The sequence below is a fragment of the Hyaena hyaena genome, unplaced genomic scaffold, assembly GCF_003009895.1.
Source record: "Hyaena hyaena isolate Hyena2069 unplaced genomic scaffold, ASM300989v1 scaffold_228, whole genome shotgun sequence".
NCBI classification, from domain to species: Eukaryota; Metazoa; Chordata; class Mammalia; order Carnivora; family Hyaenidae; genus Hyaena; species Hyaena hyaena.
The window spans coordinates 1991771-2017642 of NW_024080860.1; the positions used below are offsets into that span (position 1 = coordinate 1991771).

Here is a 25872-nt window from a genome sequence, read left to right on the forward strand (position 1 = left end):
GGGAGGCCGGCTGGCAGGGGGCCGTCTGTCTGGCGGAGGGGGATGGAGGAGGCAGAAGAAGCCCTGGAGAATTCCAGCAAACCTCTCCGCTCAGCACATCTGGAAAAGGTTGGCTCTAATGCCATCAAAGAACTCTGCGGGGCCAGGGGGACAGCCAGGGCAGGGAAGCCAGGCTGAGGGTAACTTAACCCCCCACCGTCCTGCCCCCGTGCCTGCCCACCCCCCCTACACCCTACCCCCAGCGGCTGCCCCGGGGGGCCTCAGAAGGGCATGCGGGCAGCACCAATAAGGCCTGACTTCCTGCTGCAAAGATCAAGGCACAGCCAGGGGTCTGATTTCCACCCCAAAGCAAGACAGGGGTTATGTCCTTATTTCCCAGGAAGGGAAGCTGAGGCACAGAGAGGAGAGGCCTGGCTCGTCCCGTCCCCTCTGCCTTCCTCTCGCAGGGAAGTCTCAGCACTTAGCCCCTCACTGCGGAGCTAAGCTGTAGAAGGTGCCCCCTTTCGCCCCTCCCAGACTATCTCCTCCCCACACCCCTACACCAGTCCCCTAGTGAAATCCTCTCATACCCGAGATCTCTGCTCCAATGTCATTCCCTCAGGGAAACCCCAGGACCAGGTCTCATATCAGGGACACCGTTGCTGTGAGTCTTTGACGGTCGCTCATCGTACAGTGCCCCCCTCGCACACACATACATTCTGTGAGAGGGGGCAGGCAGCCATGTTTTTTGCACACTAGTGCCTGCTCTTAGGTGCTCGGTCAGTTCCACACGAACATGTGAACTGATGAAACACAAGATCTTAGAACCCCGACGTGGGGCCCGGACCCACAAACTGTGAGCTCATGACTTGAGCTGAAGTTGGACGTTTAACCGACTGAGCCGCCCAGGCGCCCCAAATTCCATCTCTTGGAAAGAGCTGTTTCCAAGCTTGGCTCCCCCTTGCAAAAAGCAAGATGGAGGCGTTTGAACTGAGGGGGGTGTAGCCTTGCTTCCCAGGGGCCAACCTTCCAGTTTGAAGGGTGGGGCACCCACTCCTCACCCTGAGCGGAGAGCTGAAGTCCACCCTGTTGGGGTCACTTACAGACCAGACTCCAAAGACCCTTCTCCCAGAAGATGCTCCTAGGATCAAGAGGTAGCGCCCTGGCCATCTGAGGCTTCCTGCTGATGAGAAAGGCAAGGAAGGCCTAGGAATTCAGCTCCGGGGGGCCCAGGGGAGTTGGAGGGGGGGGTCTCTGTGCAGAAAGGAAGGTGGGGGGTCAGCATCTTTTTCTTCATTTATGATCCACTGGCCATCCCTCCAGCATAGCAGTTAAAAGCAAACCTTTCTCTTAAAATTTAAAATGGACATATCTGGGTGCCTGGGTGGCTCAGTTGGTTGAGCGTCTGACTCTTGATTTCCACTCGGATCATGATCCCAGGATCATGGGATCAACCCCCACGTCCAGCTCCATGCTGAGTGTGGAGCCTGCGTAAGATTCTCCCTCCCTCTGCGCCCCCAGATACAAAATAAAATAAAATGGACGTATCCATTTACTTAGCCATTCCGTTTATAGAAGGAATAATTATAAACATACTTGTGTATAATGTGGACCCCAAACTAAGGACCTCTACTATTAAAACATTATGAAAAAATTTTTAAATTATGAAAATAGGGACACCAGGGTGGCTCAGTCAGTTTAGGGTCCAACTTCGGCTCAGGTCATGATCTCATGGTTCGTGGGTTCGAGCCCTGCATCGGGCTCTGTGCTGACAGCTCAGAGCCTACAGCCTGCATCAGATTCTGTATCTCCTTCACCCTCTTCCCCTCCCCCACTCACGCTCTGCCTCTCTCTCTCTCTCTCAAAAATAAATTCAATATTTATAAAAATTTTTTAAGTAAATAAATAAAATAGGCATGTTTTTAAAAAACGTGTAAAAGTATCCAACTCTCAATTTTGGCTCAGGTCATAATCTCACAGTTTTGTGAGCTCAAGCCCGAGTTGGGCTCTGTACTGACAGTGTGGAGCCTGCATGGGATTCTCTCCCTCTGCCCCACCCCCACTCATGCTGTCTCTTTCTTTCTCAATAAATAAATAAATACACTTAAAAAATTTTTGAACATGTAGAAGTGCTAAATATATATATATATATATCTTGATTCTCTGTATTTATGAGTCTGTTCCTGGTGTTTTTTTTGTTTGTTTATTCATTTGGGAAGAGATTTGGAATTTGAATAAGGTGGTCCCAGGCAGAGAGGGGCAAAGGGTCTTTGAGGCAGAAACACAGAGCTGGACAGGTGTGGACAGGTTTGGACAGGTTTGGAGAGGAGAGTGAAAGAAGCCGGAGCCAGAACAGGGGTAGGGCTAAGAGGGGCAGGGCTGAGAAAGATGGGGCTGTGAGGGGCAGAGCTGAGAAGAGGCGGGGCAGTGAGGGGCAGGGCTGAGAAAGATGGGGCAGTGAGGGGCAGGGCCGGGAGGGGCGGGGCTGAGAAGGGTCTCACCAGCCCTTCTGCGTCCTTCAGTCCTCTCCACCCATCAGATGCCCACTGGATTATGAAGTTCTTTCAGGGTAGGAAGCATGTCTCTTTCATCTGGCCCACACACACCCCCCCCATGCTCTGTCCACAAAAGGTGCTCCATAAATGCATGCTCAGTTCTCGTTTCCATGTGTCAACCCCCTCTCCCCAGAGGCTTGTACTGGGATTGGATTCATCCAAAGGAACAGAAAGGAAGGGCAGAGCTAGCCAGCCCTGCAGCCTTTACCTCACAAGGTTGGCACAGGGCCCAGGCCACCGGCAGCTCTGGTACACGCGCTGGACCACTGTCTCCGAGCCGTTCTGCACCTGGCAGGACACCGTCCGCGTCACTGTGTGATGGCACCAGTGTCTGTGGGGAGAGCAACAGTCATGACCTTATTCCTGAGGCGCTGACTGCGGGTCGAAAGGCCATGCTGGCCGAGGAGGGGCCCTTCCACAAGGCTGAGGGATAAGGGGCCCACTGAGACCCCTGGACTAGGTCTAAGGGTAGGGGAGAGTAGCCATACCCCTTGCCCACCAAGCCCTGGCATCATACCGGTCATCAGGCACTCGGAATCAACCCCTGCCAGCGAGAAAATCCCACTGTGGTGAGGAAGACTAAGAAGGAAGTGATTGAGGGGCGCCTGGGTGGCTCAGTCCGTTAAGTGTCCAACTTCGGCTCAGGTCATGATCTCGTGGTTTGTGGGTTCAAGCCGCATGTCAGGCTCTGTGCTGACAGCTCAGAGCCTGTAGCCTGCTTCGCATTCTGTGTCTCCCTCTCTCCCTGCCCCTCCCCTGCTCACACTCTGTCTCTCTCCCTCTCTCTCAAAAATAAAAATAAACATTAAAAAAATTTTTTTAAAGGAAGTAATTAAAACCCACAGCAACACATGGTCACAGGTGCAACCAAAGGATGCGCACAGGGAGCTATGGGAACCCAGCGGATCACCCAACCCCAGTCCTAAAAAAGGCCAGCCACCTGCATCCTGGAAGGTAAGAGCCAGCCCACAGCAAGCGCAATTACAGGTGGCCCAAAGGTTGGAGGAAGGGGAGGAGCCAAGAAAAAGGAAACAGTAGGTGCCTGCCAGGCTAGATGTGGATCTTATCATGGATCAGTGGGGAGCCACTGAAGGACTTGGAATGCCCTGGATGGGTCTGAATTTGAAAAATTTCCTCTGGTGCGGTATGTAAGAGGTGCTGGGGTGTGGCAGCGGGGAGTAGGGGACATATGCAAACAATATGGGGACTGGATCCACGTGGCAGACGAGCACATGTTTCCATCTCCTCCCACTCCATCCCCAGATCCTAGAAACTGAAAATCTAAAAATAAGTCCCTGTTATGACATTAGCAAGATGGCAGAATAGGAGATCCCCTACTCACACTCCCCCTACTTGGTGACAATACTCTGGCAGCCATCCATGGACAAAAATGCCATTGTGGGAGCTTTGGGATTTTTGTAAACCATATGTCTTATAAGGGGTTAATATCCAAAACTTACAAGAAACTCATAAAACTCAATGGCAAAAGAGAAAACCCAAATAATTTGATTTTAATGGCCAGAAGGACCTGAAGAGGCATTTTTCCAAAGACATACAGATGGCCACCAAGTATTGAGAAGGTGCTCAACGTCACTCATCATCAGGAAAATGCAAATCAAAACGAGGTATCACCTCACACTTGTTAGGATGGCTGTTATGGAAGGGAAATGAGGTAACAAGTGTTGGCAAAGGTTCAGAGAAAAGGGACCCCTGGTATGCTGTTAAAGTACAGTGGTGCAGCCATCTTGGTAGGTTCTCAGAGAAAATTTTAAAAAGGAACTACCACAGGACCCAGGAATCTCACTTCTAAGTACATATCCACAGGAACAATATCAGTATCTGGAAGAGATCTCTGCACCCCATGCCCACTGCAGTATTATCCACAACAGTCAAGATGGAAATAACCTAAGCGAATGAATGGACAAATAATATTTAGAAAACACACACACACACACGATGGGACGTTATTCAGCTATAAAAAAGAAGGAAATCAGGGATGCCTGGGTGGCTCTGTCGTTAAGTGTCCAACTATTGGTTTCGGCTCAGGTCATGATCTCACGGTTCATGGGTTCAAGTCCCCATTGGACTCTGGACTGATGGTGTGGAGCCAGCTTGTGATTCTCTCTTCTCCTCTCTCTCTACCCTTCTCTGCCCTCTCACTCTCTCTTTCTCAAAATAAACTTAAAAAAAAAAAAAGATTGAAAGGGATGCCTGGGTGGCTCGGTCAGTTAAGCCTCTGACTTCAGCTCAGGTCATGTTCTCGTGGTCCATGAGTTCAAGCCCCATGTCGGGCTCTGTGCTGACAGCTCAGAGCCTGGAGCCTGCTTCACATTCTGTATCTCCCTCTCTCTCTGGCCCTCCCCTGCTCATGCTGTCTCTCTTTCTCAGAAATAAATAAAACATTAAAAAATTAAAAACTTAAATTTATTGATCATAACTCAATAAAGCAGAAACTATAAATAAGTAAAAATAAAACCCAGCCAGAAATGTTGAGGAACTGAAAGCAGGTGGAATAAAGTCGAAGGAGGAACCGAAACAGGGAACAGGACTGGCGGAGACTGTAGGCATGACTAAGGAGCAGCGGATGTGGCTGATCCAGTAGAGGAGGGATCCAGAGGGGACTGTCAGAGGACCACAGTACAAGGAATCAGACAGGCAGGACCCGATCCCTACCCACACCGATGTCGAGAATAGGCTTTGGGCTCATAACGCAGGTGTGGTTGGAAGCAGGTGCCTCAGCAGCTGATGACCCCCAGGAGAAACCGGAGCCTCTCAAGTTCTTGCACACTCGTTCTCTACCCTGCACCTATACTTCCAACCCTCCAAGAGGCAAGGCAGCAATAAACAGTAAAACAGACAAGCTAGTGGAAACCCCCAAATACTACGAATCTCAAATTATTCCAGAAAAAAAAAGGCAACACCGTGACAGAAAGGCACCAGCTCAACAGACAATAAATTGCACTTCAGGAAAAGACAACCCAATAAAGCAAACAGATGAAGGCAATTTTTTAAAACATAATTAACGTCCTCAAGGAGATAAAAGTATTCTGCACTTGTAAAAAATATTACAAAACGGGGAAAAAATGAGATCTCTTGGAAATGAAATATACGACAGGAAAACCCAAAAGCACAACAGACGGGCTGAAAAACCAGCATGGAAACAGCTTTGGAGCGAGCGGAGGAGCCGCCGGAAATCCGAGCCATGAACTTTCCGCGGATGCACCGCAGGGGGAAAAGGAGATGGAAAATGTGAGAGAAAAGGGGAAAGACCCAGAATACGGACTATGTGCCAACACCTGTCGATTAAGTAGCTCTGGAATGGGAGACTGGAGAGAGCAAAGGAAAGTACGTGCATGAAAAAAGAGTAAAGAGAGTTTGAGAAAGCCATGAGTTCTCAATCGGAAAGAGCCCACTCGGTTAAGCAAGATGGCGACAGACGGACATATTGTGATGAAGCGTCAGAACACTCAGGATGGAGACAAAATACCGAACGCTATAGAAAGGAAAGTAACACAGATGGTCTACAATCAATTGGAATTAGATCAGATCAGCAGCACCAGATTCATGAAGAAACAAAGTGGTTTTGGGGTGCCTGGGTTGCTCAAAAACAGGAAGAGAATTCCAGAGATTTAAGATTATACATGAACATTATGTAAGACCCTGCATTGAAAAATGTCAAAATCTTGACAATTTTCTAGGAAAATATATATTATCAATATTTGCACAGTCAAAAAGGCAACAGAAATCATCAAAAGCCCATCCTTTTCCCCCAAGGCACCTGGAGACCTGGTTCAAAACATGGTTCTGCCATCAACTTGCTGTGCCACTTGAGCAAAGTGACATCCCCTCTCTGAACCTTGGTTAGATAAAAAAATTCCACTTCTCAAGGTTGTGGTGGGGGCCACATGAGCAGATTGAGGTTAGTGGTGTGTCAATCCTGTCATCCTACCTAACCCAGGGTATCACTGATCGGCTGGCTACTGGCACCTTGCAGTGTTCACGGAATTTCTCCCAGGGACTGATCTTCCTATTTTGCAGATGGGAGAAGTAGTGGGCAGTTAAACCTCACTGCCCACAGCTCAGACCAGATCAGCGGTCTGGGTCCTTCCTCCATCTCCACCAGGGAGCATCGGTGCCACCTCGGGCACCCAGCATGACTCCCTCGGGGATGAACCAACCCAAGGACAGTGCTCCATCCCCAGACACCCCCCACCCCCCTGCATGGTCTGGAACAGACAGGCCGTCATCTCTGAATCACATCGGGTCAGGGTTTTCTATAGGGAAATGAGCTGTGAATTGCAAAACATTTTCAAATGCCTCGATTCATCATCTCCAGACATCTGATCTTTTAATGGGCTGTAAATGGCTTCCCAAAATCAAAACGTGGCCAAAAACAACGAGGAAGGCAGGCAGAGACAAGGAGAGAGGGATCCAGGTCTTTTCGGATGGAATTCAAAACCCTGTTCATCTCCAGGCACCATGGTCGTAGGAAATCTCGGTGTCAGGCACTCTGCTCCCATGCAGGGTCCCTCTGAGGGTCTCCGTGTCCTGAACATTATGTCTACGCCCGGGTGGCATCATAGCACCACCCACCACCACAGGGTGCACAGTGGTGGGTGAATAGGGCTATACGTACTACAAAATAACTCCACCCAGAGACTGGCTTGGCAGGAGGCATACATGTCCCTTTTTTTAAAAAATTTTTTAATATTTTTTATTTATTTCTGAGAGAGAGAGAGAGACAGTGTACGCAGGGGAGGGTCAGAAAGAGAGGGAGATACAGAATCTGAAGCAGGCTGCAGGCTCTGAGCTAGCTGTTAGCACAGAGCCCAACTCGGAGCTCGAACCCACGAACAGCGAGATCATGACCTGAGCCTAAGTCGGACGCTCAACCGACTGAGCCACCCAGGCGCCCCCATATGTGTCCCTTTTATGACTCTCCTGGAAGGGCTGGCCGGAGAGCACAGAATTGGGAGTGGCGGGGTCAGTCCCTGAACTGCCCGGGCAGCCAGGGAGCCCCTAGCAGCCTTCATCAGGACACGAGGGGACTGGCATTATCTGCGGGCAGCGAATACCTCTTGGGCACCTCATCTCTCCCAACTGGGTTCTCATGGAAGGTCCAGGACGGGAAACTTGCTCTCGGCCTTGGGGACAGAAGTGCTCCCCTCCAGGTTCCTTTTCCTTATGAGACAAGCCCAGTCCCCGACAGGGCGGAACAAGTGACTTGGCCCCGCTCCAGGAGACCCAGAGGCCGCTCCTACGGCAGTTTTCACCGAGCTACGTGTTTTGGCTCCATGGCTTGGCCAAGCTCCGAAATTCTTAATTTAGCATCCTTTGGGACAGCAAGTGCTAAGTGGCTTCAGGAAATCATGGCACAAGGGAATGGAGGGCCTTCAGGACACCCCCAGCCATGCCCACCTCTGAATATAACTAACCAGCTGGTCGGCTACCCAGGGAGATGCCAATGCAGCAGCCCCTCCTCCCCGCAGCCCTGGTCTTACCCCAAGCACTGACCCCAGAGCCCCCCGGTTCTCCTATCTGAGCGCTGCTTTGGGACTTGATCTCACTCACACTTTCCCTCCATCTCCAGGACCCCAAGCTCTGAGCCTGAACCAAGCCCTAGGGCTTTGACCATGTCCTTGAGTCCCGGGGGATGGGAGGGGGGGGTCCCCCAGTCTGCCCCCTTTCCCTTGTCCCATGCTCTCCTCTACCTTCCTGTTGAGTCACCTCAGAGCTTCCCCTTGAACCCCGATATATAGACCTTACTTGTCTAAGCAGTGGTCACGCATCATCATAGCCCATGGGACACTCCAAGACATTCCAATCGGTCCAACACTGAGCACATCAGTATCCAGACCCAACTCTGTGCTTCTTGGTAACAAGCACCACTAAACTCCTGGTCCCTTTACCCAGAAGCCCCAGCAGCAGATAGCCCCAGACTCCACCCTCTCCCTCCTTCACTTCCCATGGCCAGTGAGCCCCTACGCCGGGCAAGTCCACCTCCCACACCCCTCTCCTGCTCCATCTTGATCTTGTACTGGACACTCTCGGTGCCCGCTGGCCTCCCTGCAATCCTCTCTACATGCCACCAGAGGGCACTCCCTAAACCACAAATCGGTCCTGTGCCTGTCACTGCCCCACTGCAAGCCCTCTCTTAGCTCCCCATCCCCCAAAGCTCCCACCCATCTTCCTGGTCCCGCCTCTTAGCACGTTCCATCTTGCTACCCACACTGGCACACAGTCCCCTCCCCTGCCCACCCCCCCCCATCTCACCTTCTTCCATTTGGCCAACAGCGATCCAGCCAGTCCTTATTCAGGCTCTGCCCGCTCCTGGACGCCCTGGCCAGGAAAGAACTCCCTCCTCATGCTCCACAGCGTCCCAGGCATGCCTCTGTCTTAGCCCCAATCATACTAGAATACTATAGGTTCCCAAGGACAGTGGACTCAGGGCAGGCCCCGTAAGGGCATGCTGATCTGACCCCAGGCCCCATGTCCCAGCAGGACCTTCTCTCATCCACATTCACTCCTTCACCAAAATCCGCTTCTTGGGGTCTGCTGCACAGCAGGCCCTGAGCCCCATCAGGGTCTGCCACCATGGCGGTGACCACTCATCTCAAGGTTAAGGGTGTTGAGTTCCAGGCCCCCTCCCCCTGGCCCCGATCATTCTAATTACCTGGCCACACCCTGCCCGACCCCCAGAGGCCAGTTCCAGGAGCTCTGCCAGCCAGTTGGGTACAAGGAGCTCTGTGAGAGCTGAGGGTGGCAGCCTGAAGGTTGGCAGCCAGTGGACGGGCAATCTGGATGACTCTGAGGCCACGTCCGTGAGGCAGGAGCCCATGGGGCCTTGGTTGGTCCCCAGAGAGATGCAGGCAAAGGAGCAAGGTCCTCACCCCTTCCCAGGACAGAAAGGTGAACTCTGGCACAGTTGGCCCACCTGGCCCCTGACCATGCAGAGAGCCCCTCCTGCAGGCAGAGTCCGGTCCGGGACCCCAAGACCTGTCTACCGTTGACAAAGCAGTTCAGCTTTGTTATGGCCAAGTTCTGGCCCCTCCCCCAGATTCATATGTCGAACCCTAACCCCCGGTAACTCAAAATAGACTGCCTTTGAAGATATATGCAGATAGAGTTTTTTTTTTTTAATTTATTTATTTATTTTGAGGAAGAGCATGTATGCAGGAGAAGCAGAGAGAGAGGGAGAGACAGAGGATCCCAAGCAGGCTCCACACTGTCAGTGCAAGGATCCTGAGGCGGGACTTGAACTCCTGAACCATGAGATCATGACCCGAGCTGAAATCAAAGGTCGGACACTTAACCGACTGAGCCACCCAGGCACCCCAAGATAGAGTCTTTAAAAAGAGAATTAAGTGGGAGTGCCTGGGTGGCTCAGTTGGTTAAGCGTCTGACTTTGGCTCAGGTCATGATCTCACGGTTCATGGGTTTGAGCCCTGCATCAGGCTCTGTGCTGACAGCCAGCTCAGAGCCTGGAGTTTGCTTCGGATTCTGTGTCTCCCTCTCTCTCTCTCTCACCCTCCCCTGCTCATGCTGTCTCTCTGTCTCTCTCTCTCTCAGAAATAAATAAAAATATTTTAAAAAGATAAATAAAAAAAATAAAAAGGGAATTAAGTGAAAACGGGATCATTAGGGTGGGTTCCCATCCACGATGACTGGTGTCCTTTTAAAAAGAGGGAACATGCCAGTATGGATGCACAGGGAACAGAGGGAAGGTGCAGCAAAGCCGCAGGGAGAAGGCAGCCATCCGCAGGCCGGGCAGAGGGGCCTGGGGAGACACGGCCCTTGTCAACATCCCCATCTTAGACTTCCAGCGTCCAGCACCGTGGGGAAATTCACGTCTGTGGTTCAAGCCACCCGCGTGGGGGGCTTGTATGGGGGCCCTCGGAACCTAACACGTACGTGACCTGACGCAATCTTTGCATCAACTGTCAGGTCGGCGCTTTACAGACAAGGAGCCTGAGCCTCCAGAGGAAAAAAGGTCACAGGCTGAGTAAGTGGTCAGTTTAGGCCCTGAAGCTCCGTCTTCAATTCTAAACTCAAGTGCTGCATCCGTCTTGCCCATGAGGACAGGTGGCTGGGGAGCGGATATAGTATCACCCGGCAGGGGCTTATCAGCCACGTCCCTCTGGGAGCCATCCCACACCTAAACCAGAACAGCAGAGGGGTAGCCCCCACCCCAAGCGTCAGACCACTGGGATGATGCTTGCGGGCGTTCGGGCCCCAGCAGGGCTCGTGGGGTGAGCCCAGAGCCGCCCGGTTCCCTGTCCCCTCCTCACTGCAGCTCCTGATGGAGGCCAAACCTCCTATGCCTTCTCACTCAGCCCCGGGCAGTAAGGACAGCTACTTACTCCACTGCCACAGAGAAGGAAACCGGGTACGGGGAGAGAGTGTGCGCAACACATCCAAGGCCATCCAACAAGCCAACGGGCAACCAATATTCAAGCCCGGCTGTTAGCCACTTGGCTACACTGCCAGACTGACTTAAAGAGCACCCAGGTCCTGGCAGACAGTGGTCTCTCCCCTCGGGGCCGCGCTGCCTGGAGCAGGCAGTGCAAACAGATGGGGCTCGGGCAGCGGGCTGCCGACGGAAACTACCGAAGACCGGGAGCTGGCCGACACGGGGGCCTGGGGCCTGGGAGGGAAGAGGGATCCAAGCTAGATCTCCCCAGCCTGGAGCAAGGAGCCAAGTCTAACAAGATGAAACATGACCGGGCGAATGTGGAGTCCGGCAGTGCAGCCCCAAAACCCAGCGGACGAGTCCCAGATGGGGCACAGAGGGCCCCGCCAACAGTAAGTTCAGCATGAGTCAGCAGCGTGTGCTGCAGTCTCCGAAAGCCAAGGGCAATCTCAGGCTGTCTTAATGCAGAAGAACATTGAGAATACCCTGCTCCTCCGGGCACCCGCCCACAAGTGCTGGACCCTGGGCCAGGCCACCAGGTCCCCTCAGCGAAGGGCTATCAGAGGTCTGATCCCCCCAAGAGTGCATCAGCTGCCCAGAGCCACCTCACCCCAGATCTGGCGCCTCCTGCCCCGGGATGGCCCCCATCCAGGGCCTGGTTTGTGCAGGCTCAGGGGCGACTGGGTGGTCCAGTCAGTTGAGCGTCTGACTTCGGCTCAGGTCATGATCTCACGGTTCGTGGGTTCGAGCCCCATGTCAGGCTCTGTGCTGACAGCTCAGAGCCTGGAGCCTGCTTCTGATTCTGTGTCTCCCTCTCTGCCCCTCCCCCACTCATGCTCTGTTTCTATCACTCTAAAATAAATATACATGAAAGGGAAAAAAAACCTTTTTTTAAATTAAATTTTAAATAAAATTTTAAAAAAAGAACAGGAAGCCGACTGGGAGACTGACCTCCACCGAGGCTAAGCAAGTACCTGCTCCGGAGAGAGCCGCCACGATGGCGGGCGACGGCACCCAGTCCCGGGAGGGGGCAGGCAGAGGCAGGACCCCCACTCGGTGGGTGGAGCTACGTGACCAGCCCACGAGGGGCTTGGGGACTCGCCCTATTGGAAAAGAGGAGGCAAAAACACAGGCTGTTTTGTTTTTTGTTTCTTGTTTTTGAGAAAGAGAGGGTGCGAGTGAGAGAGAGAATCCCACTAGGGAAAGAGAGAGAGAAAGGGAGAGAGAAGCGGGGCTCACCCGATGCAGGGCTCGAACTCACGAACCGTGAGATCACGACCTGAGCCAAAGTCAGATGCTTAACCGATGGAACCACCCAGGCGCCCCAACACAGAAGGGTTTCTAACAAGAGGGGAGCCCAGTCGGTGGGATTCAAGGAGGGCCCTCTAATGGCAGTAGGGAGGGAGAGAGGCCAGAGGCCGGGCCGGGTCCAAATAACTGGATGGAGTTGGCACTCACAGCTGAAGCACACGCCGCTCCCCTTGACACAGTCTCTCCATTTTCTGCCCTTCATTCAGACAAACTGGGTCCAAACCTACCAGCCGTGGACTGGGGCAAAGTCTCTCCCAATAAGGTAAGCATCTCTATGGCCATTCTGTCTGGAGTGACAGGTTTGTTTCTGTAAGGAAACTGAGTACTTTTTTTTTTTTTGGTCTCATGCCAGAGACAGCATGAGTCAGGGAGGGGCAGAGAGAGAGAGGGAGGGAGAGAGAAGAGAGAGAATCCCAAGCAGGCTCCGCACTGCCAGCCCAGAGCCCAGGGCAGGGGCTTGAACCCTCGAACCTCAAGATCATGACGAGAGCCGAAGTCCGACACTTAACCCAGTCACCCAGGCACCATGGAAAGCTGAGTGCTTTTAGGGCATGGGAACCAGTAGAAGCATTTGCATAAGCACAGATCTGCCGCTGTCCCCTGGGGGGTTTTGCTGGAGCTGTTCATTATGAGGCAATACCAAGGAAGACTTTAAGTCATTTTAAGGTCACCGACTTTCAGAGGGACAGGATATTGATCCGAAAGCCCCACAGCAATGGGCTAGTCTTTCTGTAAGAACAGGAGAGCAATGACATGGACCCGGGATCCAGCACTGAGGCCAGATGGGAGAACAAGGTGTGTGGGTTCAGATTCAGGTCCACGGGCGACAGGAGCCAGCACAACCCCAGGGAGCACAGCCATGTCGCTTCTGAACCGTCTGTATTCATCCTCTAGCACATTCCACGGCGAGGAACTCCTGATGCCTCCCCCACCCGAGACAAGCCTGCAAAGAACCCCACACGACGCATCAGCCACTTACGGGTTGAATTTCCCATTCGCATCCAGGCAGCTGAGGGGGAATCCGATTTGGCCCAACAGACGGCGTGGATTTGAGCACTGCGAGAGTGACCCATGATGGCTCCCACTAATAGGAGCGCCAGAGGTAACAAGTTGCCAGAGTTTGGCGCCAAACATCTTCCATGGGATCTGCCTTCCCACACACAGCCCGGGGATCACCTGCTGAGGAACGCTCTGGAGACACAGGCCCTGCTACCAGAGCTGGAACCCATCAGAACCTCTGTGTAGTGAGGCGCCACACACTTGTTCTGGACCAACGACGATCTTCAGTGTCCCCCTGGGACCGAGAGGCACTTGGCCCACTAGCGACCTTCACAGAAGCCAGGGCCTTCTGTGTGTCCAAGATCAGGACGGGATCCAGTAGCGTGTCCTCAGCGGTCCTTCTCAAAAGGACCGTCTGTCAAAACTGCCTGCTGACGTGGGTCCTGTGGAGGCGAGCCCAGGAGTGCGCACTTGTAACAGCTTCCCAGGGATGCTGCGTAAGGACAGTGACCCTCTGCACTCACCAGAGACTGGAAATGAAAACAGGAGGGGGCGCCTGGGCAGCTCAGTTGGTTAAGCATCCGACTTCAGCTCGGGTCATGATCTCGTGGTTCATGAGTTCGAGCCCCGTGTCAGGCTCTGTGCTGACACCTCAGAGCCTGGAGCCTGCTTCAGATTCTGTGTCTCTCTCTCTCTCCCTGCCCCCCCCCACCCTCTCTCTCTCTCAAAAATAAATAAACATTAAAAAAAAAAAAACCACCAGATAAGAGCTATTACCAAACCTGTGTTATAGAAGAAGGCAAGCAGGCTAAATAGCGTCCCCAGAAAGAAAGATGTACACTTTGCGACGGACCTGGTTAACGTGCTGGTGCCACTTCTCTCCTCACAGACCACATTTTGAGCAGCATGGAAGGGACAACCTCATTCTCTCCCAGTTCCAACTCCTAAGATGGAGACTCTGGTTGGCCCAGCAATCTGTCCATGCACGCTAGGGCCTACTTGCCTTGATCAGATGCCCAGCCCCAGTCTAGTCAGGTGTTGGGGACTCACACGGCACAGACACCCTGGGGGACTGTGTCCTTTAGAACAGTGAGAGAGGCAGGTGCCTGACTGACCTCTCCTATATGACACGTGTGTCCCCAACAGTCATCTCCTCCTTCTCTGCTAACAGACCCTGGTTCTCTTCAGACTCTGGGCATCAGTAAGTTCAAGAAAGGTGGGTAAAACCACAATCTCCCTGGTGGAGGTGTGGCCATGTTCATTCATTTCTGGTCAGTGACCAGTAAGAGGAAGTCAGGTGAAGGGCTTCTGGAAAATATATCATCCCCTGGGGTGAGGGAGGACTCAGGAAGAGAAGCTCCCCCCTGTTTCTGTACACAGTTGTATGAGGATGTGATGCCTGGAGCTGTGGCAGCTATCTCAGAGCCATGAGGGAAGACAGCCTAGGGAAAGCAGAGCAAAAGGCAGGGTCCTTGAGCATTTGATGCTGCCGATTTAACCAACCCTTGAGCCACTCATTTCTTAATATGTGAAACATTAAATGACTTTGTTGTTTAAGCCCACATCAGTAGGGTTTTACGGCTCACAATTTTTTTCTAATGTTTCTTTATTTTTACGAGAGAGAGACAGAGCACACGCAGGGTAGGGACAGAGAGAGAGAGAAACTCAGAATCTGAAGCAGGCTCCAGGCTCTGAGCTGTCAGTACAGAGCCTAATACAGGGCTCGAACTCAAACCGCAAGATCATGACCTGAGCCGAAGTCAGACGCTTAACTGACTGAGCCACCCAGGCGCCCCTCTACGACTCACAATTTTAAAAGCATCCCAGACAAAACAACCTGCTGTCCAAGAGTTGCTGTCAAGACATAAAAATATGAGGCCAGGAGGCCTAAGGTGTGTCCTGCTTGCACATTTCCTGACCTCAGGGTTTCGGGCAAGTCTTAACTTCAGAACCTCAGTTTCCTCATCTGTAAAATGAGAGCCCACTTTCTAAGGGCTGTTAAGACGTCCCACAAGCAGTAACACGTGTACAAACAAATACAGATACATGGACTGCACATCTCTAGGCAGAAGGCAGCTCTTACTACTGTTCAGACTGCCAGCGCCTTGGTTCAGAGTTTTAGGCTTCTCCAGATAGAAACGTTTTGTTTCCATAAACTTCCGTGTAGCCTGTGCCTCGTGACCCCTGCTGCTGACTGTCGGCTACTGTGCCAGCTCTGGATGGCGTGAGCCAAGATGGCTTTGCTCACTCTTCCCATAAAGGTTCACAGAGCCCCTTGCCTCGTGCAAGGCCAGAGACCGGCTATGCGGCCGCCGCGTGCCTTCGCCAACCCGGGATGGCGAACATTGCTCAGGACGCGGGTAGGTCAGGGCAGCCAGCCGCCGGGGCCAGTCCTGCTCTGCCTGGCTGAACGGGCTTTACCATGCCTGAACCTCAGTTGGCTCATCTATAAAATGGGGAAAACGACATGCAGCCTGAGAGCAACAAAAATAAATATGTTAAGCATTTTTGTCACTTGTAAAGGAATGTCAGTGCTAGTTACTCTCCTGGTTTATTACTGCAGTTAGGTGCAGCCAAAGGCCACGGAGGGGACGACTGCTTGCAAGGAGGTGCAGACTCCCTGGAACATTCCCGGGAGGGCCCGGCCCCGTCTCTGAGAGTCTCACTGCCGCGCTGCCCGGGGGAGGGACGCGTCCATGGAGAGGCCACCGCTCCTGAGCCCCCAGGGCTGCTGGTGCGATGCAAGGGCCTCCCACTCCGGGAGGCAGACGGAATTCGGTTTAGGAATACCTTCCCGAAAGCACCTGGCAATGGACCTGAGTGGGGAATCACAAAAGCTTTGCATCGCAGGGGATCTTGTGAAGACAACCTCATTCCAGTCCCCACTTTATAGGTGAGCCAACGAGGCCCTGACAAGCAAAGGACCCAAGGGGGCGCAGCAAGCTGGTGGCAGGGTCGGGACTGGCGCCAGGACTCCTGCTTTTCATTTACTCCCAACCCCACCCCACCCCCACCCCACCCCCACCCCGGCAATCAGCAGGGAGACTGGTTCCCAGTGTTCACTCGAGGGGGAAAAAAAAACTGATAAGAATCTGAAGAATGTGAGTGCCGAGAGGGAACGAGGGTGGAATCTGGCATCTGATACCCCAACGAAGATCACACACGATTACTCCCCCCAAGTCTCTGGTGAGAATACCTTCTAGACCTGCATCCATTTCCAAGAGAGCAGGGCTCTGCGTCCAAACGCCGGGCCCAGCTGGGTGGCCCCCCCTGCCGCCTACAGCTGGCTTTGAGTCTCTGAGAAACCCCTCAATTCCCCCTGCAAAGGGCTCGAAGGCACTCAGATTCCGGCGGGGAATGAACGCGGCATTCCGAATTAAATCCTGCTGTTTATGGAGTTTGCCTCTTCTCTGGGCTTCTCTTCAAGCCTCCCTTTTCTCCCTACCTCTTGGAGGCATCTTGCTACCAGCACACGCCTGGCACGGCCGGCAGCTCAGTAAACCACCCCCAGCCGGTATCGGGGAAACGTGGGTTAGGCACCCCCGGCCCCTACACTTTCCATCTGGGATGAGCCAGTGGGTTGCAGAGGTTTTCTCCACAAAAGTTTCTAGAGCCCTAGGTTCACTGTGTGACCGTGGACTGGCCCTATCCCTCTCTGGGCCTCTACTCGCTCCTGGTAGCACTGGAGCTGGGGCTGGTGGGGGGCGCAGAGCGAAGCCGGGGGGGCTTTTAGAGGCCACCACGCTCACTTTGGGAGTAGGGCCAGAGTGACCCTGCCTCTCACCCAGGAGTCAGACAGTTGGGAAAACAGAGTGGCCGAGTCATTGACTTCTTCGCATCCTCCGGCCAGCCAGGTCCAGGTTTCTACTCCTCAGGAGGCTGGAGGCGCCTCTCCAGGCAGGTAGTTCTGCAAAAACCTGCAAAATCCTCCCCAAGCCAGCGGCCGAATGAGAATTTCCAGCAAAACGAGGCCACCTGTGGGGGGCACGGTGTGAACAGGAGCAGGCTGCAGTTTGCCAGCCCCGTCTGCCTCCTGGGGGCGGGTACCTCAAGCTCCTACCTCCCCGGCCCCGAGCCCGAGTGGAGCACAGGACACCCATCAGTGACCATGTGTTGACCGCACGTGAAAATGAAGAAAGAAGGGGCCGTGATGGGGTGGACTGAGGACCCATCCCCACTGCTCTGAGCCCTGTCTGGCCCTCCGGTGGCCCCTCTCTGGGCCGCTGCCTCCCCTTCCCCAGGCTGAGCTGTGCCTGGGCCCTCAGCCCACAGCAGCGTCTTTTAGGAAAGCCTCCTCCTCACCACCCGCCCTCTCTCTCAAACCTTCGCTGCCCCCTTTGGACAAGCTGGACCTCCTCCTATTGGTGCTCCTCAACTCTGTCCCCCAAGGGGTACACCACCACCTCTTTCTGTCTCTGGTCCCTGACAGCAGAAATCCATTCTACTTGTATCTCTGTGGCAGCCCCTGGCATTGGGTGGGTGAGATGTAAAATGATTGTGAATAAATGAGTTTGGTGGAAGAATCAAATGCACATAAACTGTATATTGAAAGAAAGAAGCTTAGGGATCTTACATTCAAATTCTTTTTTTTTTAATTTTCTTTCAATGTTTATTGATTTTGAGAGAGGCAGACAGTGTGAGCGGGGAAGGGGCAGAGAAAGAAGGAGACACAGAATCTGAAGCAGGCTCCAGGTTCTGAGCCATCAGCACAGAGCCCAACGCAGGGCTTGAACTCACGAACTGTGAGATCATGACCTGAGTCGAAGTCAGACGCTCAACAGACTGTACCACTCAGATTCTAACCGGATCATCTCCGGTGGGAAATAAAGGCCTGTTAGAAACAGGATTCCTTAGCGCAAACATTTGCTCCACTCATATTTAGAAACGGTACCTAATACACTAGGGAGATTAGATACACAAACTGCAAATTGCAACAGATGCATTTGAGAAAGAATCTCACCTCTGGCCAGAGGCACCAGGAGGGGCCCACCCTTTTCCTGGCACTCTCATGACGGTGCTGTCCCCAGGAGGACACCCTCAGCCGCCAGGGTGCAGCGATCAGGGATGGGACCCGTACCAGGGGGCCCTCCTCTCCCTCCTCTGTCCGCTCCTCCCATCTGTAAAGGTGGTATAAGCCAGGTGGGGAGGACACTGGATCAGCTCTCAGGGGCTAGCAGCTAGCTTTATTCACACTCATTTATACACCTCCCAGGATCGTGATTAGGCATCGGATGGATGACGCGTCTGGATGTCCGCTGTATTCTGTTAGTGTTGTATACACACTGTCATGTCTAATCCAGAGGATTCCAATCCCCAATGAGACTGTAGAGCCCTTCCCACACCCCCCTGGGTGAGCAGCCCTCGCCCACCTTCCCCGGGAGCTGAATCAGCCCGGCCTCCCACATCCACTCCAGTGGATTTAACCAGGCCATCGATTTAACCAGTGTGCCATCCAGCTACACCTCTTCTCAGCAGTGCCCACACCCTTCCCCTGCAGGGTCCCTCAGAGGACTCTACAGAGTTAGGGAGAGAAGTGGAAATCCATTCCCAAGGCACCGACAGGGAAGCAAGGGATAGGAGAGCTGGGAAGCCCAGAAGCCCTCGGGCAGAGGCTGGCGCACCAAAAAAGGCTGCTTCCACTAATGTTACTGTGTTGCGGGTCAGGAAGTGAGAGCTCGGACCGCTCAGGCCTCTGTGACCTGCTGGCCACAGGGCCGTGGACAGTCCAGTACCAGGCGACATGTGGATCTGGCCGCCCTGAATCCAGTAAGGGGCACTCCAGAGGCAGATCTGGACTCTGTATTTCTCCACTCTCGGGGGACAAATCACCAGCCCATGAGTCAGGAAACAGGGGTCCCATGCTGGCTCAGGCTGTGACTCCCCGGGTGACCTTGGGCGGCCCCCAATGTCTGCGCCTCAACCTCCTTATTTGAAAATGGCAGGCTTTGGGGCACCTGGGTGGCTCAGTCGGTTAAGCACCAGAGTTCGGCTCAGGTCATGATCTTACGGTTTGTGGGTTCAAGCCCCCTGTCAGGCTCTGTGCTGACAGCTCCGAGCCTGGAGCCTGCTTCCGATTCTGTGTCTCCATCTCTCTGCCCTTCCCCTGCTTGCACTCTCTCTGTCTCTCTCAAAATAAATAAATACTTTTCTAAAAATTTGTAAAGAAATCAGAACAGTGGTCACGTCGGGGGATGCTGTCTGAGCAGGGGGCACACAGGAGCCTCGAGGAGCTGGGAATGCTCACTCTCTGGACTGGACACGTAATCAGGTCACCTGAGTGTGCACACACGTAGAAACGCATCTGATTAAAGATCAGATTAAACGCTTAAAGATTATATTTTGCCCTGCAGTCCTACAAACCGTACTTTGTTGTATTTAAGTTATGCTTTGAAAAAAAAAAGTTAAAACAAACCAAAACAAAACAGAATAGGGCTATTCTAAGCCATTTGGGCAACTGACATTTGTTTAGCACCAGACCCTGACACGGTCACTGGCCGACAGAGCTGAAAGAGAAGCCCACGGTCTCTGGGGAAAGGACACAGACCGTGCAAAGAACCACAGAAATAGGAGGCAGGTGAGGTGCCTGGGTGGCCTTGTCAGTTAAACACCAACTTGGGGCGGGTCATGATCTCGCGGTTTGTGGGTTCAAGCCCCGCATTGGGCTCTCTGCTGTCAGTGCAGAGCCTGCTTTGGATCCTCTCTCTGACCTTCCCCCTGCTTCCTCACACACTTGCTCTTTCTCTCTCTCTTGCTCGTTCTCTCCCTCTCCAAAATAAATAAATTTCATAAAAAGAAGCACAGAAATAGGGGCAGATGACCAGAATGGGCAAGGACTGGGTGCTGGCATACCCCTGGGGATGAGGTGCCTGGCTTTGCTGGGGACAGTCAACCCCACCCACCACACATAGCTCGGACCCCCAGTGCCTCACCCCAGCCCCGCCATCCCCTCCTATCCATGGGCTCCCGTCTGTCTTCACCCGGGCTCCCCTGACCCCTGGCCTTGCAGCCTGTCTGCCCAGCAACACCCCAGGCTGGGGCTGCTGAAGGGACACCCCCCAACCACACAGCCTGAAATAACTTCCCCCACTGCCCCCCGCACCACCTCCTGACCGGATCTGCTGGAGCCCTGAGCCCACATGTGGGGGAGCACACCCACTTCCTCCCCGGCCCCCCAAGCTTCCCACTTGCCGCCTCAGGAAAGCAGGAGCCCTCTCCACCTCTCAACTCACCTCTCAACCCCCATGTTTCCCATGCTTCTGTGTCTATTCTGCGCTGCATCCTTCTCGCAAGATCCAAGTGCTGCAGACCCTCATGTCAAATCCTGGTCCCCAAGCCTGCGGATTACAGACCTTCTCTCTCCTCTTCTTCGGGGCCACAGTACTCAAAAGAGGAGGCCACATGTCCAGGCTCAGCACCCTCTGCCCACACTCTCCCCTCCCCATCCCTGCGGGCCTCCTGTCCCCTCCACGCCACCAGCTACCCCTCCACTGTCCTGTGAAAGGCCTTCTCTCTGTCCTCCCATCCCCGGCTCTTGGTGATAGAACACATCCCAAACCCCAGCTCTTGTACTCTGAGCTCCAGCCTCCTTCCTCTCTGAGCCTCATCTAGATGTTGGGGTCCCCTGGTCCCTTAAGGTTCTGTGCCCGCCTTGGGGAACCTCATCCGCTCTAGGCCTCCACACAGAAGGCCCCGGTCATCCATCTTCACCACGATGTCCCAGCACCACTCAGTCCTCAGGTTCAAGTGCAAGCTCAGCACCGCATGCACTGAAACGTCTTCCTTCCTGAGGTTCTTCTCTGGACGGTGCCTCTCGACACCCTGGCCCACAGCATGGCTTCATGCCGTCCCCCCACCGCCCACCTGACCACTGCCTCCCCTCTCACTCCTGTGCGCCGTCGGTCCAGGCCTCGAAAGTCCCTCCCTGGACACACAAAAGCCGACTTCCTCCAGACCCACGATGCCGGTGGAGGGCAGGGACAGAAAAGACCAGATCATGCTCGACTCTGCGTACCCCCAGCATCCAGCATCAGCATGGCTCTAGTCAGAGCTGAGGAACGAACGTTTGTCTGGAACGTCTTCTGGAACGTTCTCTGGCATCTGCAGAGACCTAGAAGCTCTGGAACGGCCAGCAGAGCAGCTCTGTGGGGCCGGAGTGGCCCCAGGGTGGGAGAGGGGGAGCAGTTCAGCCTTGGCCTGTGGCCAGGGGAGCCATCAAGGACACGACATGAACACAGCCAAGTTCCAGAAGGTTTTCTCCAGCAGCCCCAATGTGCACAGCCCTGAAGGCTATAGCCGCCTGAGAAGCCGAAGCTGCCCCGGTAGATGGGTCAGTAGAATGCAATTCCTCGTCCGGCTCTGTTCTCAACTGTGATTGACGGTAGATGTCCCTTTGGCCAGACAGCCCACCTTCCCCTCACCTTCCCGCTTTCATCTGGCTGCTTCCCCCAGGGCCACGGGGCACCGCCGTCTGGCCACAAGAAAGGCACAAAATCACCAGACGGGCATCGCAACTCCCTCTTGGCATCGAGTTCTTGGTTTGTTTCTGCAGAACCATTTCCCTTCCAGCCCCGCTGATTAAAGGGCTTTCTTCCCAGGAACACCCTCCGCTACCCTCCCCCCAAGACAGGAGGGTCCGCAGGGCCACCAGGAGTGAGTGGGGGTGGGGGGCTGCACACATCTCCTGCTCCCAGGAACCCAGCCACCAAGCGGGGCCCGGCTAATGCCCTTCTATTCATTGGTGGCTTTCACCGTGGGATCAAAACAAAATCAAATCCATCGCCACGCTGCAGAATGCCCCGAACCGGGCCACCCAGCGGTCACACATGAGAAAGCTGCCAGCTAATGACTGGCAGTTATACAGCCAGGAAGGCTTCTTTTAATCAGTCCTGCGGTGAGATCGCCGAGCGTTTGGTTAGAATTCCTGGGGATAAGGTTTTCTCCCCTCCGGAAGGGACCTCACAGCAGGACACTGGGAAACATGACAGTGAGGCCAGGAAACCTGCTTTTTGTTTTCTCTCTCGCTCTCTCTGTCCAAACCACTTTACTGAGATACAGTTAACAAACAAAAAGCTGTACGTAGTCAATGGATACAACTTGATGAATTCAGGGATAAATAGACGCTCCTCAAACCAGCCCCATAAGCTTCACCATAGACAAGACCAGCAAGTTTCCTCTCTCCCTATTTATTAGTATTGTTGTTTTATGATAAGACTCCTCAAAGGCAGAGCGCCTGGGTGGCTCAGTCGGTTCGGCGTCTGAGTCTTGATTTCAGCTCAGGTCACAATCTTGCGGTTGGTGAGTTTGAGCCCCGTGTCAGGCTTTGCGCTAACAGCAAGGAGCCTGCTTGGGATTCTCTCTCTCTCTCTCTCTCTGCCCCTCCCCTCCTCTCTATCTCTCTCATTCTCAAAATAAATAAATAAAAACTTATTAAAAGGGGCACCTGGATGGCTCAGTGGTTAAGCATCCGACTGACTTCGGCTCAGGTCATGATATTGCGGTTCGTGGGTTCAAGCCCCGCATCGGGCTCTGTGCTGACAGCCAGCTCAGAGCCTGGAGCCTGCTTCGGATTCTGTGTCTCCCTCTCCACCACACCTCAGGCACTGTACTGTACAGATCTCTCAGATCTCTCCTGCCCCCCGCCAATTTCCTGCTTCCCCCAGCCCCTGGCAAGCACATTTTCACTCTCTGTTTCTACAAATGTGACCATTTTATTTTATTTTTTTAAGTTTGACTATTTTAGATCACTCATGTAAACAAAATCGTATATGATTTGTCATGCGTCTAGCTTCTCTCACTTAACTTACTGTCCTCTGGGTTCACCCACATTGTCACAAATGGCGGGATTTCCTCCCTTGTTAAGGCTGAATAATATTCCACCAGGTGTAAATACCACATTTTCTTCATCCATTCATCCATCGATGGATGGAAACCTCCTTTATGGTGACAGAAAGTTCCAGCAACAATCCATAAGACCAGAAGGGCTCTTGCTCTCTGATCCTCTGAAACTCACGAGTCAGAACATGGGCTTCGTGGCCATTGTACGAATGCTAAGACTGAGGTTCAGAGCAGGGACGTGGTGTACCGCCTTGCTGTCACCGCTGTCACAAAGCACCTCCAACTCACTGGCATAGAACGACACATAGTTACCATCTTGCACTTGTGGAGGTCTCAAGTCCCAAATTGGTCTCACTGGGCTGGAGTCAAGGTGACATTGGGCCAGTTTCCTCCGGAGGAATGGGCTCTGCATTCCTTGGTCCCTTCTGCATGTCACTCTGACCCCGTGCTTCTGTTGACACCTCTCCTGTCCCCTCAGACCCTCCTGCTTCCCTCTTAACAGGACCCTTGGGATCGGGTCGTGTGCACCAGGATGGCCCACGACCTCTCCCATCCCAACAGCTGTACTTAATCACGTCTGCAAAGTCCTAGTTGATCCAGAGGGTGCAGGGGCCAAAGGAACAGCGCAGAAGTCCTACAGGAAAGGAGCACCTGGGTGGCTCAGTCGGTTGAGCGTCAGACTTTGGCTCGGGTCATGATCTCACAGTTCGTGGGTTCGGGCCCTGCGTCGGGCTCTGTGCTGACAGCTCAGAGCCTGGAGCCTGCTTCGGATTCTGTGTCTCCCTCGCTCTCTGACCCTCCCCTGCTCACGCTGTCTCTGTCTCTCTCTCTCTCTCCCTCTCAGAAATGAATAAAACATTTTAAAAAAAGAAGAAGTCCTACAGGCAGGACGTCGGGGGTGGGTGCACAAGGCTCAAGAATGCCGGACCCACCGCCCACGGGGCGCCTCTGCCCCTACCGGTTCCACTGACCTGGGGCACCCCTGCCGCCCCTGGAGTCCAGTTCTGCTGGGAAACGCACAGCAACCTCTCCCTCCTCTGCCCAGAAAGACCTCCTTCCCAGCCACTAACACCTTCCTGCCCTCAGGCTCCCCCGCCGCTGCCTCCATGCTCGTGCATCACCCTGCTGTGCTCCTCGAATGCACCCTCAACACCTATGACAGTGCCACACGTGCGAATGTGGCCTTCTCTGCACCAGGCCACTCACGACACCTGTCCGTTTTTCCTTCATCGCTCATCCTCCACACACTCAAGCACCGGTCAGTCAGGCTGCTCTATGGTAAAGGGCGCGGACTAGGACAGCCCGGGTTCAAATCCTGGCTCTGCCCTTACCATGAATTAACGTGCCCAACACACTTAGAATACCACCCAACATGTCATAAGCCCAAATTTAGTGTTTGCCAATGTAATGAGGCATCGAGGGTGTCCCAGGCACTGCAGTGCACAGGACAGACCCGGTCTCTGTGCTCGGGAAGCTTACAGTCTAGCAGAGAACACAGATATTAAACAAATAATGAGTTCACTGATTGCGGAGTTCAGTGGTGTTCAGCGGTAACACATGCCCCTGCCTATCTGGGTCCACACCGGCTGAAGATAAACCCACCGGCTGCCGCAAAGCCTGGCTGTCATTATCCCACTTGTTTCTGAGTTGGCAACGCTCAGTGTGGGCTCACACAAGCCCCTGTGTATCAGCTGTGTTTCTAGCTGCTATCAACTTGATGCTTTTCTTTAATGTTTATTATTTATTATTGAGAGAGAGAGAAAGAGAGAGACAGAGTGCAAGCAGGGGAGGGTTAGAGAGAAAGGATCCAACGCAGGCTCCAGGCTCCCAGCTGTCAGCACAGGGCCCGACGCAGGGCTTGAACTCAAGAACTGCGAGATCATGACCTGAGCTGAAGTCGGACGCTTAACCGACTGAGCCACCCAAGGGCCCCTCAACTTGATGCCTTAACATCTGTCCTACCAGACACGCCTTGTTCTGTATAACCCGAGAGTATGCCTGAGCCCCCCTGCCTTCGCCGCCTGCCTTTGCCGTCTGCTCCCTCACAACCACCCCCAAAAAGTCCCCCGGGGCGTGGCTCTCCAATACAAACCAATCCATCCAGAGGCCACACGTGACCACCTCCATTTAGGGACCCTCACATTTAGGGCCACGACCCACTTGCCCAATTCGCCCCAGGGCTAGGTGCCACACAACCAGGGACAGCCCCTGTACCCCACAGCCCACAGCACAGGGTCTTGTCCCACCCACCCATCCCCACCCCTGGGAAAACCCTGGTGCTTCCTCACGTGGCCCTGTGTGGCTTGGCGCGCCCTCTAGCCTTGGAAATTGTAAATAATAAACATCGATGCCTCACAGTTTTCTATTGAAACAGTATGTTTTTAGGAGCACCTGGGTGGCTCCGTTGGTTAAGCGTCCGACTTCAGCTCGGGTCATGATCTCACGGCTCATGGGTTCGAACCCTGTGTGGGGCTCTGTGCTGTCGACTGTTCTAGAACATCTGGCCACTCCATCAGTCTAAATACAGACCCCAAGCTTCATGATGCACATGGAACACATGTGAAGCCAGGAAGTCTGGGTCCCAGCCCTGCTGAGCCACTCCACAGCCGTGTGGCCTTGGACAAGGCCCTCTTCATCTCCCAGTAATGCTGTTTTCCCCATGGGGATGACCGGGGCGGGGGGGGGCAAGGTGGGGAATGGCAGGGTGGGAAGGAGACCTGACCATGCAATGAGAAACAAACGCAGGCAGGCCTGGGCAGCCTAACACCACAGAAGTTCACGTCC

General features: G+C 53.7%; 1 protein-coding gene across 2 annotated transcripts in view; it reads right to left on the reverse strand.

The window, feature by feature from the left end:
* The window catches only part of COL26A1 (collagen type XXVI alpha 1 chain), a 154513-nt gene that overhangs the window by 103616 nt on the left and 25025 nt on the right, over positions 1-25872 (reverse strand). For both annotated transcript variants that reach the window (XM_039243456.1, XM_039243455.1), the window contains exon 2: positions 2743-2865. In XM_039243456.1, the coding sequence (XP_039099387.1) occupies positions 2743-2865 (123 nt within the window). The remainder of the gene's footprint in view (positions 1-2742; positions 2866-25872) is intronic.